This window comes from Coregonus lavaretus (assembly GCF_964263955.1).
Source record: "Coregonus lavaretus genome assembly, contig: HAP1_SCAFFOLD_712, whole genome shotgun sequence".
Classification (NCBI taxonomy): Eukaryota; Metazoa; Chordata; class Actinopteri; order Salmoniformes; family Salmonidae; genus Coregonus; species Coregonus lavaretus.
Genome location: NW_028165800.1, coordinates 52,314 through 74,550, shown reverse-complemented (window position 1 = coordinate 74,550; position 22,237 = coordinate 52,314). Strand labels below are relative to the sequence as shown.

Sequence of the window (22,237 nt, the reverse complement as noted above, 5' to 3'; positions counted from 1 at the left end):
GGGGTTACTAGGCAGGAGGCCCTGGGCCAGTGGGAGGTCAGGGGTTACTAGGCAGGAGGCCCTGGGCCAGTGGGAGGTTAGGGGTTACTAGGCAGGAGGCCCTGGGCCAGTGGGAGGTTAGGGGTTACTAGGCAGGAGGCCCTGGGCCAGTGGGAGGTCAGGGGTTACTAGGCAGGAGGCCCTGGGCCAGTGGGAGGTTAGGGGTTACTAGGCAGGAGGCCCTGGGCCAGTGGGAGGTTAGGGGTTACTAGGCAGGAGGCCCTGGGCCAGTGGGAGGTCAGGGGTTACTAGGCAGGAGGCCCTGGGCCAGTGGGAGGTCAGGGGTTACTAGGCAGGAGGCCCTGGGCCAGTGGGAGGTTAGGGGTGAGGTCTCTCTTTCCAGAGCCTCCTGACCAACTACCTGTGATCTCTCCAGAGCATTCTGACCAACTACCTGTGATCTCTCCAGAGCATTCTGACCAACTACCTGTGATCTCTCCAGAGCATTCTGACCAACTACCTGTGATCTCTCCAGAGCATTCTGACCAACTACCTGTGATCTCTCCAGAGCATTCTGACCAACTACCTGTGATCTCTCCAGAGCATTCTGACCAACTACCTGTGATCTCTCCAGAGCATTCTGACCAACTACCTGTGATCTCTCCAGAGCATTCTGACCAACTACCTGTGATCTCTCCAGAGCATTCTGACCATCTACCTGTGATCTCTCCAGAGCATTCTGACCAACTACCTGTGATCTCTCCAGAGCATTCTGACCAACTACCTGTGATCTCTCCAGAGCATTCTGACCAACTACCTGTGATCTCTCCAGAGCACAAAGAAGTAAGATCCACTCATAATAGTATAGTTGATGCACTATGGCAGTCTGCTTGTGTGATGCTAGCATATTTTTCAGGACCAATGGTTGGATTGGATTTACTGTACTCACTTCAACTCCTGGTCTCTCCTCCCGGTAATAGTCTCCCAGACATTTATCAAAACTAACATGTGTCCATCCCTCTTTCTTCTAGGTGAGTCTGCTGGGCTATGGAACTCTAGAGCTGCCACCCTGTTGTCAGCTATCTGCAGACAGTTGCCTGAGGAAGGGATGCAACTATCAAGGATGTCAAAGGCCATGTTTTGGGGATGACCAAATGCAATAAAGTTTTGTATAAACTCAATTTAATTGTATTGTTTACAAACAATAACTTTTTCATAGTATGTTTGTCACACTAACTTTGACTAACTCACATTTTACATTTTAGTCATTTAGCAGACGCTCTTATCCAGAGCGACTTACAGTTAGTGAATGCATACATGTGTTTTTTGTTTTTTTCATACTGGCCCCCCGTGGGAAACGAACCCACATCCCTGCCGGCCAAACCCTCCCCTACCTTGGACGATGCTGGACCAATTGTGCGCCGCTCATGGGTCTCCCGGTCGCGGCCGGTTGCGACAGAGCCTGGACTCAAACCAGGATCTCTAGTGGCACAGCTAGCACTGCGATGCAGTGCCTTAGACCACTGCGCCACTCGGGAGTCAACCTCTGTGGTAACTTAAACACAAAGACAACACTTGGAGCTTATGATTCTTATGATTCAAAAGGTCTAAATAAAATGAATTCTCATGTCCAGGGTACATTTTTATGAATGTATATCAGACATCACACAGTTGTGTCAACTAAAATATATATTCCAGACAAGATTGAAGAATGGGACAAGTAGACAAAGTGAATATAAGTCTGTTCTTTTGCCCGTAGTACTTCGTATGAATTATAGTGGTTAACAACACAGTCTTCAATCAGGCAACTTGAAGATGTCACCATCCAGGCCCGTCTGGTAGGGAGATGACAATAAATACACAGCACAGACCGAGATAATTTTGAGTAGTCTAGGTGACAGACAGTGACACATTCAAATACCGCTGTCAAGGCGTCAGTGTAATGCGGGAGGCGAAGTGAGGCGCAGGACACAGAGCTAATCAAAAGGTGTACTTTACTCGTAGGTAAATGAATGAACAACAACCTCCACGCAGGGATGGAACAAACCCGCACACTAACGACAACCAAAACATGAACAAACACGCACACTAACGACAACCAAAACATGAACAAACACGCACACTAACGACAACCAAAACATGAACAAACACGCACAACACACAGTGTGAGACAGAGGGTTAAATAGGGAAGACATAACTACATGATGGGAAACAGGTGAGACCAATAAAGACAAAACAAGTCGAACATAGAAACATGGATCGGTAGTAGCTAGTACTCCGGTGACGACGAACGCCGAAGCCTGCCCGAGCAAGGAGGAGGGGCAGCCTCGGCTGAATCCGTGACAACCGCCTTGTACACTCTTGCCTGCATCTAGGGTGTAATCATTAGTCCAACAGTTGCAAACAAGAGTTTCTATTGGACAAATTCAGGTATGTTTATCTCCGTTTCGTTCCGTTTCCTTCCGTTTTAGAAACGTTTTAACAGAATCGGCGAAGTGAATACACCCCTGATCACTGCAAACACAGTTCACTTTCATAGCAGCCACGTACAAACAGCATGATCACTTTGATCGTTGCATAATTCCTTCTCACATCTACACACTTTCCTCCTCTCACCTTTTCCCTTCACTTGTGGACTTCAGTGCTGTCTGTGACCGGTCGAAAAAACCTTCATACCATAACTGCTAATGGCTACACACAGCCTACATTGTTGTCACCATATTAGCTAACGTCATAGTCAGCATAGCTACTAGAACTAACGCATTAGTAAACCCGCTACAATCATGCAGTACAGTGTACAGCAAGCAGTTTAGCAGTTACACCGGCGGGCCCCGGTGGCAATAAATTAATAAAACCACAAGCTGACCTTGACTTGGAAGAGTTCCAGTGTTGGATAGCCACAGCCAGCTGGCTAACATAGCATCCCTCTCTGTTTGAACTGGGTGTTCCAGTAGGCTAAACTAGCCAGCTAGCTAACATAGCATCCCTCTGTTTGAACTGGGTGTTTGAGTAGGTAAGTGAAAAGGAAAATACTACAACATCTCTCTCTCTCTCTCTCTCTCTGTCTCTCTCTCTCTCTCTCTCTCTCTCTCTCTCTCACCCTCTCTCTCTCTCTCGCCCTCTCTCTCTCTCTTTCTCTCTTCTTCATTTTTGAAGACATTAATTTGTTCAAAACTGTTCAACTATTGTCTTTCTCTCTCTTTGAGTCAACTACTCACCACATTTTATGCACTGCAGTGCTAGCTAGCTGTAGCTTATGCTTTCAGTACTAGATTCATTCTCTGATCCTTTGATTGGGTCGACAACATGTCAGTTCATACTGCAAGAGGTTGGAAGTTGTCATAATTACTGTGTAAGTCTATGGAAGGGGTGAGAACCATGAGCCTCCTAGCTTTTGTATTGAAGTCAATGTACCCAGAGGAGGACGGAAGCTAGCTGTCCTCCGGCTACACCATGGTGCTACCCTACAGAGTGCTGTTGAGGCTACTGTAGACCTTCATTGCAAAACACTGTGTTTTAATCCATTATTTGGTGACGTGAATATATTTAGTATAGGTTTATCTAAAAAGGATAACTTTTTTATTGTTTCACAATTATTATTACTTTTCACTGAGGAGGATGGTCAGTACATAAAATGTAATTGAACGTTCAGTTGAATGGAAACTAGTTGAAAAACAAGGAGGGGTTGGGTTATGGGTTCAAAATGCACCGCTGCCCTTTAAATACACTCATTGATTCAAGCCACACCCAGGCACACCCACCTAACGGAGCAAATGTATCTCAAATTCTGTTCAAGAATGTACAAGAATGTTTTTGGAAAACGTGGCATTCAGTACAAACAGTTCCTCAACGTAGCAAACGTTCAAGCGAACTGAACGCGTGTGGTGTCTAGTTGAAACAAAATCCTGCAGTACCTACAGCACTCCAGGAACAGGGTTGCCTACCCCTGCTATAGGGTCCTATGGCACTCCAGGAACAGGGTTGCCTACCCCTGCTATAGGGTCCTGTGGCACTCCAGGAACAGGGTTACCTACCGCTGCTATAGGGTCCTGTGGCACTCCAGGAACAGGGTTACCTACCCCTGCTATAGGGTCCTGTGGCACTCCAGGAACAGGGTTACCTACCGCTGCTCTATGGTCCTGTGGCACTCCAGGAACAGGGTTACCTACCGCTGCTATAGGGTCCTGTGGCACTCCAGGAACAGGGTTACCTACCCCTGCTATAGGGTCCTGTGGCACTCCAGGAACAGGGTTACCTACCCCTGCTATAGGGTCCTGTGGCACTCCAGGAACAGGGTTACCTACCCCTGCTATAGGGTCCTGTGGCACTCCAGGAACAGGGTTACCTACCCCTGCTATAGGGTCCTGTGGCACTCCAGGAACAGGGTTACCTACCCCTGCTATAGGGTCCTGTGGCACTCCAGGAACAGGGTTAACTACCCCTGCTATAGGGTCCTGTGGCACTCCAGGAACAGGGTTGCCTACCGCTGCTATAGGGTCCTGTGGCACTCCAGGAACAGGGTTACCTACCCCTGCTATAGGGTCCTGTGGCACTCCAGGAACAGGGTTAACTACCCCTGCTATAGGGTCCTGGGGCACTCCAGGAACAGGGTTACCTACCCCTGCTATAGGGTCCTGTGGCACTCCAGGAACAGGGTTACCTACCCCTGCTATAGGGTCCTGTGGCACTCCAGGAACAGGGTTACCTACCCCTGCTATAGGGTCCTGTGGCACTCCAGGAACAGGGTTACCTACCCCTGCTATAGGGTCCTGTGGCACTCCAGGAACAGGGTTACCTACCGCTGCTATAGGGTCCTGTGGCACTCCAGGAACAGGGTTGCCTACCCCTGGCCTAGGGTCCTGTGGCACTCCAGGAACAGGGTTGCCTACCGCTGCTATAGGGACCTGTGGCACTCCAGGAACAGGGTTACCTACCCCTGCTATAGGGTCCTGGGGTAAAAGGACTTCTGTGCAAGGTTTTGGGCAACAGCTTTCTTCCAGGGCCCATATTCATAAAGGGTATTTCAAAGTCTGTCCAGGAATGTACAATAATGTTTTTGGAAAACGTGGAATTTGCGGTTCGCCTTCAAAATAAAGGTCCCTCATTGAAACGGATACAAATAGTGGAATCATGCCATATTTGCACTAGATAATGCTTAACAAATTTGGAATGTTATATAAATTCAACAAATTTGAAAAAGAATCACTTGAAATCGCACTGTGGATGTATTAGACTTCAGAATTGCATTGGGGGATACTTTTATTTCTTACTGTACAGTCTCACCTATGGATTGTGGATCAATGAAATGGGGTGTCAGGCTACTCAGTGACACCCACAGACACACAACTGTGAAGAGTTTACACAGATAGTAGCGTCATAACTCGTATTGCAGGACTTTGACTGGTGAGCTAATGTGGCTAATTTCACAGTGGTGTTAAAGGCCTGCAATAAGAGCTACGATGCTAGTACGTGTAAATTCTCCACAGTCGTGCTCTGGACTGATACCTCTCCACAGTCATGCTCTGGACTGATACCACATTTCATGGACCCAAGATCCAAGTAAAGCTGGTTGAGAGAATGCCAAGAGTGTGCAAAGCTGTCATAAAGGCAAAGGGTGGCTATTTGAAGAATCTCAAATATAAAATATATTTTGATTTGTTTAGCACTTTTTTGGTCACTACATGATTCCATATGTGTTATTTCATAGTTTTGATGTCTTCACTATTATTCTACAATGTAGAAAATAGTAACAATAAAGAAAAACCCTTGAATGAGTAGGTGTGTCCAAACTTTTGACAGGTACTGTATATTTTATTTTAAAGGTGAAATGTTTATTTTTTCACAAAAGTAGTGCACTGGTCCTTTACTAGTGCTGTATTAGTGGACAGATATAGCAGTCTGTAGTGTGGGCAATTAGTATTTAATTTTTTGTATTACAAAAATACATTCTCACAAATTATATCACATTTAAAATGTACATCAAAACACCTCAATTGGTCAATAGACAAATGAAGACATTTTTTAAAGCATTTTAAAGCTTCAACATTCAAATAAATATCTTTATTGTCACTATTAACAATGAATAATGAATATAATTAAATATAGTGCACTATTATCGGGGGCCTTTTAGACACAGCCATAGATTCACAGAAATGTCAAAATATCATCCCCTAAATAAATATCATGATTTTCATTATTTCACTATGCGTTTAAACTACTCTTCAACAAGAGGTGAATCACAGGAAAAGATCAGATGTAAAACTGAAACATCATCATTTTAACCACAGCAACAAGGAGGAGAAGGATTCACATTGTTGTTGCCATGGTTCCGTCCAAAACGGCACCCTATTCCCTTTACATTGTTGTTGCCATGGTTCCGTCCAAAACGGCACCCTATTCCCTTTACAGTGGCTTGCCAAAGTATTCACCCCCCTTTTCACCCCCCTTGGTATTTTTCCTATTTTGTTGCCTTACAACCTGGAATTAAATTAGATTTTTGGGAGGTTTGTATCATTTCATTTACACAACATGCCTACCACTTTGAAGATGCAAAATATTTTGTATTGTGAAACAAACAAGAAATAAGACACAAAAACAGAAAACTTGAGCGTGCATAACTATTCACCCCCCCCCCCAAAATCAATACTTTGTAGAGCCACCTTTTGCAGAAATTACAGCTGCAAGTCTCTTGGGGTATGTCTCTATAAGCTTGGCACATCTAGCCACTGGGATTTTTGCCCATTCTTCAAGGCAAAACTGCTCCAGCTCCTTCAAGTTGGATGGGTTCCGCTGGTGTACAGCAATCTTTAAGTCATACCACAGATTCCCAATTGGATTGAGGTCTGGGCTTTGACTAGGCCATTCCAAGACATTTAAATGTTTCCCCTTAAACCACTTGAGTGTTGCTTTAGCAGTATGCTTAGGGTCATTGTATTGCTGGAAGGTGAACTTCCGTCCCAGTCTCAAATCTCTGGAAGATTGAAATTCCCTGTATTTAGCGCCATCCATCATTCCTTCAATTCTGACCAGTTTCCCAGTCCCTGCCAATGAATAACATCCCCACAGCATGATGCTGCCACCACCATACTTCACTGTGGGGATGGTGTTCTCGGGGTGATGAGAGGTGTTGGGTTTGCGCCAGACATAGCATTTTCCTTGATGGCCAAAAAGCTCAATTTTAGTCTCATCTGACCAGAGTACCATCTTCCATATGTTTGGGGAGTCTCCCACATGGCTTTTGGCGAACACCAAACGTGTTTGCTTATTTTTTTCTTTAAGCAATGGCTTTTTTCTGGCCACTCTTCCATAAAGCCCAGCTCTGTGGAGTGTAAGGCTTAAAGTGGTCCTATGGACAGATACTCCAATCTCCACTGTGGAGCTTTGCAGCTCCTTCAGGGTTATCTTTGGTCTCTTTGTCACCTCTCTGATTAATGCCCTCCTTGCCAGGTCCGTGAGTTTTGGTGGGCGGCCCTCCCTAGCAGGTTTGTTGTGGTGCCATATTCTTTCCATTGTGTAATGATGGATTTAATGGTGCTTCGTGGGATGTTCAAAGTTTGAGATATTTTTGTATAACCCAACCCTGATCTGTACTTCTCCACAACTTTGTCCCTGACCTGTTTGGAGAGCTCCTTGGTCTTCATGGTGCCACTTGCTTGGTGGTGCCCCTTGCTTAGTGGTGTTGCAGACTCTGGGGCCTTTCAGAACAGGTGTATATGTACTGAGATCATGTGACACTTAGATTGCACACAGGTGGACTTAATTTAACTAATTATGTGACTTCTGAAGGTAATTGGTTGCACCAGATCTTATTTAGGGGCTTCATAGCAAAGGGGGTGAATACATATGCACGCACCACTTTTCCGTTATTTATTTTTTTGAATTCTTTGAAACAAGTTATTTTTTTCATTTCACTTCACCAATTTGGACTATTTTGTGTATGTCCATTACATGAAATCCAGATAAAAATCCATTAAAATTACACGTTGTAATGCAACAAAATACGAAAAACACCAAGGGGGATGAATACTTTCCCTATATATTGCCCTAGGCAAGAGTAGTGCACTATATAGGGAATAGGGTCCCATTTGGGAAGCATAACATGAAACTTTGAGGTCAGCTGAAGAGTCCAGTCTCAGAAGAAACATCCACTGGCCTCTGATTTTCCTTCCTTTCTCCCTGAAGTGTACAACGTCTGTCCAACGTCATCTTATGACCCCACCAACGACAGGTCATGACAGGTTATAACCTCTTAATGACAGGTCGTAGCAGGAGACTTCACCAGGTGGGAGCCAGCCAATTTAGACACTTTAAAGCCAATTCATACCCTAGAAAACAGGCCTGAGGGAGACAGAGAGGAGATCAGATCAGAAAGAACCCTAGAAAGAGAATGCTGTGTTCTGGATGCTGATAGGTGGGTTGGTGTGGTACTGTGTGCTGATAGGTGGGGTGGTGTGGTGCTAAATGCTGATAGGTGGAGTGGTGTTGTGCTGGATGCTGATAGGTGGGGTGTTGTGGTGTTAAATGCTGATAGGTGGGGTGGTGTGGTGTTAAATGCTGATAGGTGGGGCGGTGTGGTGCTGGATGCTGATAGGTGGGGTGGTGTGGTGCTGGATGCTGATAGGTGGGGTGGTGTGGTGTTAAATGCTGATAGGTGGGGCGGTGTGGTGTTAAATGCTGATAGGTGGGGCGGTGTGGTGTTAAATGCTGATAGGTGGGGCGGTGTGGTGTTAAATGCTGATAGGTGGGGTGGTGTGGTGCTGGATGCTGATAGGTGGGGTGGTGTGGTGTTAAATGCTGATAGGTGGGGTGGTGTGGTGTTAAATACTGATAGGTGGGGTGGTGTGGTGCTGGATGCTGATAGGTGGGGTGGTGTGGTGTTAAATGCTGATAGGTGGGGTGGTGTGGTGTTAAATGCTGATAGGTGGGGTGGTGTGGTGTTAAATGCTGATAGGTGGGGTGGTGTGGTGTTAAATGCTGATAGGTGGGGTGGTGTGGTGTTAAATGCTGATAGGTGGGGTGGTGTGGTGCTGGATGCTGATAGGTGGGGTGGTGTGGTGCTAAATGCTGATAGGTGGGGTGGTGTGGTGTTAAATGCTGATAGGTGGGGTGGTGTGGTGTTAAATGCTGATAGGTGGGGTGGTGTGGTGTTAAATGCTGATAGGTGGGGTGGTGTGGTGCTGGATGCTGATAGGTGGGGTGGTGTGGTGCTGGATGCTGATAGGTGTTGTGGTGTGGCTATAGGTGTTGTGGTGTGGCTATAGGTGTTGTGGTGTGGCTATAGGTGTTGTGGTGTGGCTATAGGTGTTGGGGTGTGGCTATAGGTGTTGTGGTGTGGCTATAGGTGTTGTGGTGTGGCTATAGGTGTTGTGGTGTGGCTATAGGTGTTGTGGTGTGGCTATAGGTGGTGTGGTGTGGCTATAGGTGTGGTGGTGTGGCTATAGGTGTTGTGGTGTGGCTATAGGTGTGGCTATAGGTGTTGTGGTGTGGCTATAGGTGTTGTGGTGTGGCTATAGGTGTTGTGGTGTGGCTATAGGTGGTGTGGTGTGGCTATAGGTGTTGTGGTGTGGCTATAGGTGTTGTGGTGTGGCTATAGGTGTTGTGGTGTGGCGTGGCTATAGGTGTGGTGGTGTGGCTATAGGTGTTGTGGTGTGGCTATATGTGTTGTGGTGTGGCTATAGGTGTTGGGGTGTGGCTATAGGTGTTGTGGTGTGGTGTGGCTATAGGTGTTGTGGTGTGGCTATAGGTGTTGTGGTGTGGCTATAGGTGTCGTGGTGTGGCTATAGGTGTTGTGGTGTGGCTATAGGTGTCGTGGTGTGGCTATAGGTGTGGTGGTGTGGCTATAGGTGTGGTGGTGTGGCTATATGTGTCGTGGTGTGGCTATAGGTGTGGTGGTGTGGCTATAGGCGTGGTGGTGTGGCTATAGGTGTGGTGGTGTGGCTATAGGTGTGGTGGTGTGGCTATAGGTGTTGGGGTGTGGCTATAGGTGTTGGGGTGTGGCTATAGGTGTTGTGGTGTGGTGTGGCTATAGGTGTGGTGGTGTGGCTATAGGTGTTGTGGTGTGGCTATAGGTGTTGTGGTGTGGTGTGGCTATAGGTGTCGTGGTGTGGCTATAGGTGTCGTGGTGTGGCTATAGGTGTTGGGGTGTGGCTATAGGTGTTGGGGTGTGGCTCTAGGTGTTGTGGTGTGGCTATAGGTGTTGGGGTGTGGCTATAGGTGTTGGGGTGTGGCTATAGGTGTTGGGGTGTGGCTATAGGTGTTGGGGTGTGGCTATAGGTGTTGGGGTGTGGCTATAGGTGTTGTGGTGTGGCTATAGGTGTTGTGGTGTGGCTATAGGTGTTGGGGTGTGGCTATAGGTGTTGGGGTGTGGCTATAGGTGTTGTGGTGTGGCTATAGGTGTTGTGGTGTGGCTATAGGTGTTGTGGTGTGGCTATATGTGTTGTGGTGTGGCTATAGGTGTTATGGTGTGGCTATAGGTTTGTGGTGTGGCTATAGGTGTGGTGGTGTGGCTATAGGTGTGGTGGTGTGGCTATAGGTGTGGCTATAGGTGTGGTGGTGTGGCTATAGGTGTGGTGGTGTGGCTATAGGTGTGGCTATAGGTGTTGTGGTGTGGCTATAGGTGTTGTGGTGTGGCTATAGGTGTTGTGGTGTGGCTATAGGTGTGGTAGTGTGGATATAGGTGTTGTGGTGTGGCTATAGGTGTTGTGGTGTGGCTATAGGTGTTGTGGTGTGGCTATAGGTGTGGTGGTGTGGCTATAGGTGTTGTGGTGTGGCTATAGGTGTTGTGGTGTGGCTATAGGTGTTGTGGTGTGGTGTGGCTATAGGTGTCGTGGTGTGGCTATAGGTGTCGTGGTGTGGCTATAGGTGTGGTGGTGTGGCTATAGGTGTGGTGGTGTGGCTATAGGTGTTGTGGTGTGGCTATAGGTGTTGTGGTGTGGCTATAGGTGTTGTGGTGTGGCTATAGGTGTTGTGGTGTGGCTATAGGTGTTGTGGTGTGGCTATAGGTGTTGTGGTGTGGCTATAGGTGTTGTGGTGTGGCTATAGGTGTTGTGGTGTGGCTATAGGTGTTATGGTGTGGCTATAGGTGTGGTGGTGTGGCTATAGGTGTTGTGGTGTTGTGGTGTGGCTATAGGTGTTGTGGTGTGGCTATAGGTGTTGTGGTGTGGCTATAGGTGTTGTGGTGTGGCTATAGGTGTTGTGGTGTGGCTATAGGTGTTGTGGTGTGGCTATAGGTGTTGTGGTGTGGCTATAGGTGTTGTGGTGTGGCTATATGTGTTGTGGTGTGGCTATAGGTGTTGTGGTGTGGCTATAGGTGTGGTGGTGTGGCTATAGGTGTGGTGGTGTGGCTATAGGTGTTGTGGTGTGGCTATAGGTGTTGGGGTGTGGCTATAGGTGTTGTGGTGTGGCTATAGGTGTGGTGGTGTGGCTATAGGTGTTGTGGTGTGGCTATAGGTGTTGGGGTGTGGCTATAGGTGTTGGGGTGTGGCTATAGGTGTTGGGGTGTGGCTATAGGTGGTGTGGCTATAGGTGTTGTGGTGTGGCTATAGGTGTGGTGGTGTGGCTATAGGTGTTGTGGTGTGGCTATAGGTGTGGTGGTGTGGCTATAGGTGTGGTGGTGTGGCTATAGGTGTGGTGGTGTGGCTATAGGTGTGGTGGTGTGGCTATAGGTGTTGTGGTGTGGCTATAGGTGTGGTGGTGTGGCTATAGGTGTGGTGGTGTGGCTATAGGTGTCGTGGTGTGGTGTGGCTATAGGTGTTGTGGTGTGGCTATAGGTGTTGTGGTGTGGCTATAGGTGTTGTGGTGTGGTGTGGCTATAGGTGTTGTGGTGTGGCTATAGGTGTTGTGGTGTGGTGTGGCTGTAGGTGTTGTGGTGTGGCTATAGGTGGTGTGGTGTGGCTATAGGTGTTGTGGTGTGGCTATAGGTGTTGTGGTGTGGCTATAGGTGTGGTGGTGTGGCTATAGGTGTGGTCGTGTGGCTATAGGTGTTGGGGTGTGGCTATAGGTGTTGGGGTGTGGCTATAGGTGTTGGGTTGTGGCTATAGGTGTTGGGGTGTGGCTATAGGTGTTGTGGTGTGGCTATAGGTGTTGTGGTGTGGTGTGGCTATAGGTGTGGTGGTGTGGCTATAGGTGTGGTGGTGTGGCTATAGGTGTTGTGGTGTGGCTATAGGTGTTGTGGTGTGGCTATAGGTGTGGTGGTGTGGCTATAGGTGTTGTGGTGTGGCTATAGGTGTTGTGGTGTGGTGTGGCTATAGGTGTTGTGGTGTGGCTATAGGTGTTGGGGTGTGGCTATAGGTGTTGGGGTGTGGCTATAGGTGTTGTGGTGTGGCTATAGGTGTTGTGGTGTGGCTATAGGTGTGGTGGTGTGGCTATAGGTGTTGGGGTGTGGCTATAGGTGTTGGGGTGTGGCTATAGGTGTTGGGGTGTGGCTATAGGTGTTGTGGTGTGGCTATAGGTGTTGTGGTGTGGCTATAGGTGTTGGGGTGTGGCTATAGGTGTTGGGGTGTGGCTATAGGTGTTGTGGTGTGGCTATAGGTGTTGTGGTGTGGCTATAGGTGTTGTGGTGTGGCTATATGTGTTGTGGTGTGGCTATAGGTGTTATGGTGTGGCTATAGGTTTGTGGTGTGGCTATAGGTGTGGTGGTGTGGCTATAGGTGTGGTGGTGTGGCTATAGGTGTGGCTATAGGTGTGGTGGTGTGGCTATAGGTGTGGTGGTGTGGCTATAGGTGTGGCTATAGGTGTTGTGGTGTGGCTATAGGTGTTGTGGTGTGGCTATAGGTGTTGTGGTGTGGCTATAGGTGTGGTAGTGTGGATATAGGTGTTGTGGTGTGGCTATAGGTGTTGTGGTGTGGCTATAGGTGTTGTGGTGTGGCTATAGGTGTGGTGGTGTGGCTATAGGTGTTGTGGTGTGGCTATAGGTGTTGTGGTGTGGCTATAGGTGTTGTGGTGTGGCTATAGGTGTCGTGGTGTGGCTATAGGTGTGGTGGTGTGGCTATAGGTGTGGTGGTGTGGCTATAGGTGTTGTGGTGTGGCTATAGGTGTTGTGGTGTGGCTATAGGTGTTGTGGTGTGGCTATAGGTGTTGTGGTGTGGCTATAGGTGTTGTGGTGTGGCTATAGGTGTTGTGGTGTGGCTATAGGTGTTGTGGTGTGGCTATAGGTGTTGTGGTGTGGCTATAGGTGTTGTGGTGTGGCTATAGGTGTTATGGTGTGGCTATAGGTGTGGTGGTGTGGCTATAGGTGTTGTGGTGTTGTGGTGTGGCTATAGGTGTTGTGGTGTGGCTATAGGTGTTGTGGTGTGGCTATAGGTGTTGTGGTGTGGCTATAGGTGTTGTGGTGTGGCTATAGGTGTTGTGGTGTGGCTATAGGTGTTGTGGTGTGGCTATAGGTGTTGTGGTGTGGCTATAGGTGTTGTGGTGTGGCTATATGTGTTGTGGTGTGGCTATAGGTGTTGTGGTGTGGCTATAGGTGTGGTGGTGTGGCTATAGGTGTGGTGGTGTGGCTATAGGTGTTGTGGTGTGGCTATAGGTGTTGGGGTGTGGCTATAGGTGTTGTGGTGTGGCTATAGGTGTGGTGGTGTGGCTATAGGTGTTGTGGTGTGGCTATAGGTGTTGGGGTGTGGCTATAGGTGTTGGGGTGTGGCTATAGGTGTTGGGGTGTGGCTATAGGTGGTGTGGCTATAGGTGTTGTGGTGTGGCTATAGGTGTGGTGGTGTGGCTATAGGTGTTGTGGTGTGGCTATAGGTGTGGTGGTGTGGCTATAGGTGTGGTGGTGTGGCTATAGGTGTGGTGGTGTGGCTATAGGTGTGGTGGTGTGGCTATAGGTGTTGTGGTGTGGCTATAGGTGTGGTGGTGTGGCTATAGGTGTGGTGGTGTGGCTATAGGTGTTGTGGTGTGGTGTGGCTATAGGTGTTGTGGTGTGGCTATAGGTGTTGTGGTGTGGCTATAGGTGTTGTGGTGTGGTGTGGCTATAGGTGTTGTGGTGTGGCTATAGGTGTTGTGGTGTGGTGTGGCTGTAGGTGTTGTGGTGTGGCTATAGGTGGTGTGGTGTGGCTATAGGTGTTGTGGTGTGGCTATAGGTGTTGTGGTGTGGCTATAGGTGTGGTGGTGTGGCTATAGGTGTGGTCGTGTGGCTATAGGTGTTGGGGTGTGGCTATAGGTGTTGGGGTGTGGCTATAGGTGTTGGGTTGTGGCTATAGGTGTTGGGGTGTGGCTATAGGTGTTGTGGTGTGGCTATAGGTGTTGTGGTGTGGTGTGGCTATAGGTGTGGTGGTGTGGCTATAGGTGTGGTGGTGTGGCTATAGGTGTTGTGGTGTGGCTATAGGTGTTGTGGTGTGGCTATAGGTGTGGTGGTGTGGCTATAGGTGTTGTGGTGTGGCTATAGGTGTTGTGGTGTGGTGTGGCTATAGGTGTTGTGGTGTGGCTATAGGTGTTGGGGTGTGGCTATAGGTGTTGGGGTGTGGCTATAGGTGTTGGGGTGTGGCTATAGGTGTTGGGGTGTGGCTATAGGTGTTGGGGTGTGGCTATAGGTGTTGTGATGTGGCTATAGGTGTTGTGGTGTGGCTATAGGTGTTGTGGTGTGGCTATAGGTGTTGTGGTGTGGCTATAGGTGTGGTGGTGTGGCTATAGGTGTTGTGGTGTGGCTATAGGTGTGGTGGTGTGGCTATAGGTGTGGTGGTGTGGCTATAGGTGTTGGGGTGTGGCTATAGGTGTTGGGGTGTGGCTATAGGTGTTGTGGTGTGGCTATAGGTGTGGCTATAGGTGTTGTGGTGTGGCGTGGCTATAGGTGCTGTGGTGTGGCTATAGGTGTTGTGGTGTGGCTATAGGTGTTGGGGTGTGGCTATAGGTGTGGTGGTGTGGCTATAGGTGTTGTGGTGTGGCTATAGGTGTTGTGGTGTGGTGTGGCTATAGGTGTTGTGGTGTGGCTATAGGTGTTGTGGTGTGGCTATAGGTGTTGGGGTGTGGCTATAGGTGTTGTGGTGTGGCTATAGGTGTTGGGGTGTGGCTATAGGTTTGGTGGTGTGGCTATAGGTGTTGTGGTGTGGCTATAGGTGTTGTGGTGTGGCTATAGGTGTGGTGGTGTGGCTATAGGTGTTGTGGTGTGGCTATAGGTGTTGTAATAGGTTTTCTACCGCGTTGGCAGGGAAAGCTCTGAGGAACACAGCGTTGAATCCTTTATAGAGCGCTCTGGGCCCCTCGTCACGAAGCAGCTCCCTCAGTACATCTACCAGACCTGTTCCCCTGTACCGCCCGTCTGGAGCTACACACACACACACAGACACAGACACACAAACACACACATAAACACACACAGACAGACACACACACACACACACACATACACATACAGGCATACACACAGACACACACACACACACACACACACACAGACACACACACAGACACACACAGAGTAAGAAAACATTTTATTTCATTTTAATCTAAATGTTTAGCTATGGTCCCCCCAGGTCTTCAAACAGGGACTCATTCAATGATCCGTCTCTGTACCTTACTCTGGAGTGTGATGAGGACTGAGAATCTGGCTCTGCAGTGTGATGAGGACTGAGAATCTGGCTCTGCAGTGTGATGAGGACTGAGAATCTGGCTCTGCAGTGTGATGAGGACTGAGAATCTGGCTCTGCAGTGTGATGAGGACTGAGAATCTGGCTCTGCAGTGTGATGAGGACTGAGAATCTGGCTCTGGAGTGTGATGAGGACTGAGAATCTGGCTCTGGAGTGTGATGAGGACTGAGAATCTGGCTCTGGAGTGTGATGAGGACTGAAAATCTGGCTCTGGAGTGTGATGAGGACTGAGAATCTGGCACTGGAGTGTGATGAGGACTGAGAATCTGGCTCTGCAGTGTGATGAGGACTGAGAATCTGGTTCTGGAGTGTGATGAGGACTGAGAATCTGGCTCTGCAGTGTGATGAGGACTGAGAATCTGGCTCTGGAGTGTGATGAGGACTGAGAATCTGGCTCTGGAGTGTGATGAGGACTGAAAATCTGGCTCTGGAGTGTGATGAGGACTGAGAATCTGGCACTGGAGTGTGATGAGGACTGAGAATCTGTCTCTGCAGTGTGATGAGGACTGAGAATCTGGTTCTGGAGTGTGATGAGGACTGAGAATCTGGCTCTGCAGTGTGATGAGGACTGAGAATCTGGCTCTGGAGTGTTATGAGGACTGAGAATCTGGCTCTGGAGTGTGATGAGGACTTAGAATCTGGCTCTGCAGTGTGATGAGGACTGAGAATCTGGCTCTGCAGTGTGATGAGGACTGAGAATCCGGCTCTGCAGTGTGATGAGGACTGAGAATCTGGCTATGCAGTGTGACGAGGACTGAGAATCTGGCTGTCATTGCCAGTTGTCAACACTAGATGGGAGCATTCAGCTGCTGTCTCCGTTCCTAGTAGCAGAAGGACTACTCTAGCCCTGGCTGCCAGGCTCCTGTAGTTTCATTAATGTTGTCATTTAACAGACACTCTCATCCAGAGAGATTTACAGTCAGGGCATTCAACTAAGGTAGGTAAAACCACCACATATTACAGTTTCCAGTCAGGGCATTCAACTAAGTTAGGTAAAACAACCACATATTACATTTTCCAGTCAGGGCATTCAACTAAGTTAGGTAAAACAACCACATATCACAGTTTCCAGTCAGGGCATTCAACTAAGGTAGGTAAAACAACCACATATTACAGTTTCCAGTCAGGGCATTCAACTAAGGTAGGTAAAACAACCACATATTACAGTTTCCAGTCAGGGCATTCAACTAAGGTAGGTAAAACAACCACATATCACAGTCATTACAGTGAAGCCGTCTTAATAAAAAGCTACTATCTGCAGAATCAGTGTCAGTAAGAGTAGAACAACCACTATAGCTGAACATTTAGATTAGCAGATGTTACTGCGGTGTAGCGAAATGCTTGTGTTCCACAGACAGACACCTAGCTCCAACCGTGCAGTAATATCTAACAACACACACAAATCTAAACGTAAAATAATGGAATTAAGAAATATAGTTAATTTGTGGAATTTCTTGTCTTCTTAATGCATTTGAGCCAATCAGTTGTGTTGTGACAAGGCGGGGGAGGATAGCCCTTTTTGGTAAAAGACCAAGTCCATATTATGGCAAGAACAGCTCAAATAATCAAAGAGAAACAACAGTCCATCATTTCTTTAAGACATGAAGGTCAGTCAATACGGAACATTTCAAGAACTTTGAAAGTTTCTTCAAGTGCAGTCGCAAAAACCATCAAGCGCTATGATGAAACTGGATCTCATGAGGACCGCCACAGGAATGGAAGACCCAGAGTTACCTCTGCTGCAGAGGATAAGTTCATTAGATTTACCAGCCTCAGAAATTGCAGCCCAAATAAATGCTTCACAGAGTTCAAGTAACAGACACATCTCAACATCAACTGTTCAGAGGAGACTGTGTGATTCAGGCCTTCATGGTTGAATTGCTGCAAAGAAACCACTACTCCCACCGTGAAGCATGGAGGAGGAGGTGTGATGGTGTGGGGGTGCTTTGCTGGTGACACTGTCTGTGATTTATTTAGAATTCAAGGCACACTTAACCAGCATGGCTACCACAGCATTCTGCAGTGATACGCCATCCCATCTGGTTTAGGCTTAGTGGGACTATCATTTCTTTTTCAACAAGACAATGACCCAAAACACACCTTCAGGCTGTGTAAGGGCTATTTGACCAGGAAGAAGTGTGATGGAGTGCTGCATCATATGACCTGGCCTCCACAATCCCCCGACCTCAACCCAATTGAGATGGTTTGGGATGAGTCGGACCACAGAGTGAAGGAAAAGCAGCCAACAAGTGCTCAGCATATGTGGGAACTCCTTCAAGACTGTTGGAAAAGCATTCCAGGTGAAGCTGGTTGAGAGAATGCCAAGAGTGTGCAAAGCTGTCATCAAGGCAAAGGGTGGCTACTTTGAAGAATCTCAAATCTCAAATATATTTTGATTTGTTTAACACTTTTTTAGTTACTACATGATTCCATATGTGTTATTTCATAGTGTTGATGTCTTCACTATTAATAAAGAAAAACCATTGAATGAGTAGGTGTGTCCAAACTTTTGACTGGTACTGTATATCATGTGTTATATGTCATGTGTTATATGTCATGTGTTATATGTCATGTGTTATATGTCATGTGTTATATGTTGTTTGCTATGCATGCTGCCTTCTTGGCCAGGGCTCATTTGGAAAAGAGATATAAATCTCAATGTGACCTCTCTGGTTTAATAAAGGGTAATGAATAAAAAATTAACAAATAAGAAACCTTCAGCCAAAGGACATTGGGTCGACCTGGGATCAGTGAATGTGTGTGTGTGGCAGTGGACCTGTCTGGAAGTTGGACTTGAGTACGTCAGGGGGAAGTCCCACGACCCAGTTACAGATGCCTGCTATGCCACCGCAGAGGAGGATCTTTGGAGTGCTGAGCTGGGACACACTGGAACGAACACACACACACACACACACACACACACACACACACACACAGGGTTAAACATTTACATATGAAGTGATTGATATTTGCTACCAATTATTACAGTGTGTTCTATAAAGTTTGGGATGAAGTGGTGTTGGGGTTGTAATGGTAACATGAGACTGACCTTTCACCCTCAGCTGTCATTTTGTGTTTCAGGATGTCATAAGCCATGAAGTAGGCACCATTAGAAGGCACATCTAGAGGTGGAGAGAGAGAGAGAGAGAGAGAGAGAGAGAGAGAGAGAGAGAGAGAGAGAGAGAGAGAGAGACAGAGAGACAGAGAGACAGAGAGAGACAGAGAGAGACAGAGAGATAGAGAGAGAGACAGAGAGAGAGAGAGAGAGAGAGAGAGAGAGAGAGAGAGAGAGAGAGAGAGAGAGAGAGAGAGAGAGAGAGAGAGAGAGCGAGAGCGAGAGAGAGAGAGAGAGAGGCAGAGAGAGACAGAGAGAGAGAGAGGAGAAGAGAGAGAGACAGAGAGACAGAGAGAGGAGAAGAGGGAGAGACAGAGAGAGAGAGAGGAGAAGAGAGGTATATTGTAAAATACATTTGAGAGCAACAGACTGGTCTTATTTTATTGAACAACAGTGTTAGAGTTGACGTTGGAAGTTTACATACACCTTAGCAAAATACATTTAAACTCAGTTTTTCACAATTCCTGACATTTAATCCTAGTAAAAATTCCCTGTCTTAGGTCAGTTAGGATCACCACTTTATTTTAAGAATGTGAAATGTGTAACACTCTGGCTCCGGGACTTGTATTTGAGCCAGGGTGTATTCGTTTTGTTGGGGTTTGTTTTGGTTAGGTTGGGAATAGGGTGTGTTCATTTGGGTGTGTGTGGTTGTGGTTAATTCTTGTGTAGTCATGTGACTCCCAATCGGAGGTAACGAGTGTCAGCTGTCGGCTCGTTATCTCTGATTGGGAGCCATATTTATCTGTATGTTTTCCTTTGGGTGTTGTGGGTTTTTGTTCCATGTTCCGTTTCGGTCAGTGTACCGTGGACTTCATGAGTCGTCTTTTGTTAGTAGTTCTAACCTTTAATTAATAAAGTCATCTTTCTTGGACACGCTGCGCCTTGGTCTCCTTCGCTCCTAGACGACCGTGACAGAAAAACCCACCATTCTAGGACCAAGCGGCGTGTCAAGCGGCAACAGGACCAACCTACACAGGATTCGTGGACATGGGAGGAGATACTGGATGGAAAGGGTCCTTGGGCACAACCGGGAGAATATCGCCGTCCTCGTGAAGAGCTGGAGGCAGCTAAAGCCGAGAGGAGGCAATATGAGGAGGCAGCACGGAGGCAAGGCTGGAAGCCCGTGAGCACTAGCCAAAAATTTCTTGGGGGGGGCCTTAAAGGGAGTGTGGCGAAGTCAGGTAGGAGACCTGCGCCTACTCCCTGTACTTACCGTGGAGAGCGAGAGTACGGGCAGACACTGTGTTACACAGTAGAGCGCATGGTGTCTCCTGTACGCGTGCATAGCCCGGTTCGGTACATTCCAACTCCACGTATCGGCCGGGCTAGATTGAGCGTTGAGCCGGATGTCATGAAGCCGGCCCAACGCATCAGGCCACCAGTGCATCTCCTCGGGCCGGCTTACATGGCACCAGCCTTACGCATGGTGTCCCCGGTTCGCCTACATAGCCCGGTGCGGGTTATTCCTCCTTCCCGTACTGGTCGGGCGACGGGGAGCATACAACCAGGTAAGGTTGGGCAGGCTCAGTGCTCAAGGGAGCCAGTAAGCCTGCACGGTCCGGTATTTCCGGCGCCACCTCCCCGCTCCAGCCCAGTACCTCCAGTGCCTACACCACGCACCAAGCCTCCTGTGTGTCCCCAGAGTCCTGTGCGTCCTGTTGCTGCTCCCCGCACTAGCCCTGAGATGCGTGTCCTCAGCCCGGGACCACCAGTTCCGGCACCACGCACTAGGCCTTATGTGCGTCCTGTTGCTGCTCCCCGCACTAGCCATGAGATGCGTGTCCTCAGCCCGGGACCACCAGTTCTGGCACCACGCACCAGGCCTATAGTGCGTCTCGGCCGGCCAGAGTCTGCCGTCTGCCCAACGGCGCCGGAACTGCCCGTCTGCCCAACGGCGCTTGAACTGCCCGTCTGCCCAACGGTGCCTGAACTGCCCGTCTGCCCAACGCCGTCTGAACTGTCAGTCTGCCGAGCGCTGCATGAACTGGCCGTCTGCCATGAGCCTTCAGAGCCTTCCGCCAGACAGGATCAGCCAGAGCCTTCCGCCAGGCAGGAGCCGCTAGAGCCTTCCTCCAGACAGGATCAGCCAGAGCCTTCCGCCAGACAGGATCAGCCAGAGCCTTCCTCCAGACAGGATCAGCCAGAGCCTTCCGCCAGACAGGATCAGCCAGAGCCTTCCGCCAGACAGGATCAGCCAGAGCCTTCCGCCAGACAGGATCAGCCAGAGCCTTCCGCCAGACAGGATCAGCCAGAGCCTTCCGCCAGACAGGACCAGCCAGAGCCGTCAGCCAGCCATGAACAGCCAGATCCGTCAGCCAGCCATGAGCAGCCAGATCCGTCAGCCAGCCATGAGCAGCCAGATCCGTCAGCCAGCCATGAGCAGCCAGATCCGTCAGCCAGCCATGAGCAGCCAGATCCGTCAGCCAGCCATGAGCAGCCAGATCCGTCAGCCAGCCATGAGCAGCCAGATCCGTCAGCCAGCCATGAGCAGCCAGATCCGTCAGCCAGCCATGAGCCGTCCAGCCGGGATCCGCCAGAGCCGTCCAGCCGGGATCCGCCAGAGCCGTCCAGCCGGGATCCGCCAGAGCCGTCCAGCCGGGATCCGCCAGAGCCGTCCAGCCGGGATCCGCCAGAGCCGTCCAGCCAGGATCCGCCAGAGCCAGCCAGCCAGGATCCGCCATTCAGTCCGGTGCTGCTCCTTAGCTCGGTGCTGCCCCTTAGTCCGGTGCTACCCCTTAGTCCGGTGCTGCCCCTTAAGCCGGTGGGGTTCAGTTGGAGGAGGCTACGAAAGCGGGTAGTGACTATGGTGGGGTGGGGACCACGACCAGAGCCAGAACCACCGCCGAAGAGGTATGCCCACCCAGCCCTCCCTTGGTTAGCCCTAGTTGAGGCGCGGTCGCAGTCCGCGCCTTTAGGGGGGGGTACTGTAACACTCTGGCTCCGGGACTTGTATTTGAGCCAGGGTGTATTCGTTTTGTTGGGGTTTGTTTTGGTTAGGTTGGGAATAGGGTGTGTTCATTTGGGTGTGTGTGGTTGTGGTTAATTCTTGTGTAGTCATGTGACTCCCAATCGGAGGTAACGAGTGTCAGCTGTCGGCTCGTTATCTCTGATTGGGAGCCATATTTATCTGTATGTTTTCCTTTGGGTGTTGTGGGTTTTTGTTCCATGTTCCGTTTCGGTCAGTGTACCGTGGACTTCATGAGTCGTCTTTTGTTAGTAGTTCTAACCTTTAATTAATAAAGTCATGTTTCTTGGACACGCTGCGCCTTGGTCTCCTTCGCTCCTAGACGACCGTGACAAAATGTCAGAATAATAGTAGAGAGAATGATTTATTTCAGCTTTTATTTATTTCATCACATTCCCAGTGGGTCAGAAGTTTACATACACTCAATTAGTATTTGGTAGCATTGTCTTTCAATTGTTTAACTTGGGTCAAACGTTTCAGGTAGCCTTCCACAAGCTTCCCACAATAAGTTGGGTGAATTTTGGCCCATTCCTCCTGACAGAGCTGGTGTAACTGAGTCAGGTTTGTAGGCCTCCTTGCTCGCACACGCTTTTTCAGTTCTGCCC

At 48.7% G+C, this 22,237-nt stretch overlaps 1 protein-coding gene and 1 long non-coding RNA gene across 2 annotated transcripts in view; one reads left to right on the top strand and one right to left on the bottom strand.

The window, feature by feature from the left end:
• Positions 1-5,883: 5,883 nt before the first annotated feature.
• Positions 5,884-22,237, bottom strand: part of LOC311115467 (mitochondrial carnitine/acylcarnitine carrier protein-like) — a 40,808-nt gene continuing 24,454 nt past the window's right edge. The window contains exons 6-9 of the mRNA XM_084190641.1: positions 18,602-18,674; positions 18,329-18,438; positions 15,102-15,229; positions 5,884-8,316 (exon numbers count right to left, since the gene is read on the bottom strand). Coding sequence (XP_084046767.1) covers positions 8,254-8,316; positions 15,102-15,229; positions 18,329-18,438; positions 18,602-18,674 — 374 coding nt within the window. The 3' untranslated portion in view covers positions 5,884-8,253. The remainder of the gene's footprint in view (positions 8,317-15,101; positions 15,230-18,328; positions 18,439-18,601; positions 18,675-22,237) is intronic.
• On the top strand, positions 12,798-13,957 carry LOC311115470. The gene is made up of 3 exons (XR_014611264.1): positions 12,798-13,030; positions 13,439-13,578; positions 13,694-13,957. It is a non-coding gene; the product is annotated as an uncharacterized lncRNA (long non-coding RNA).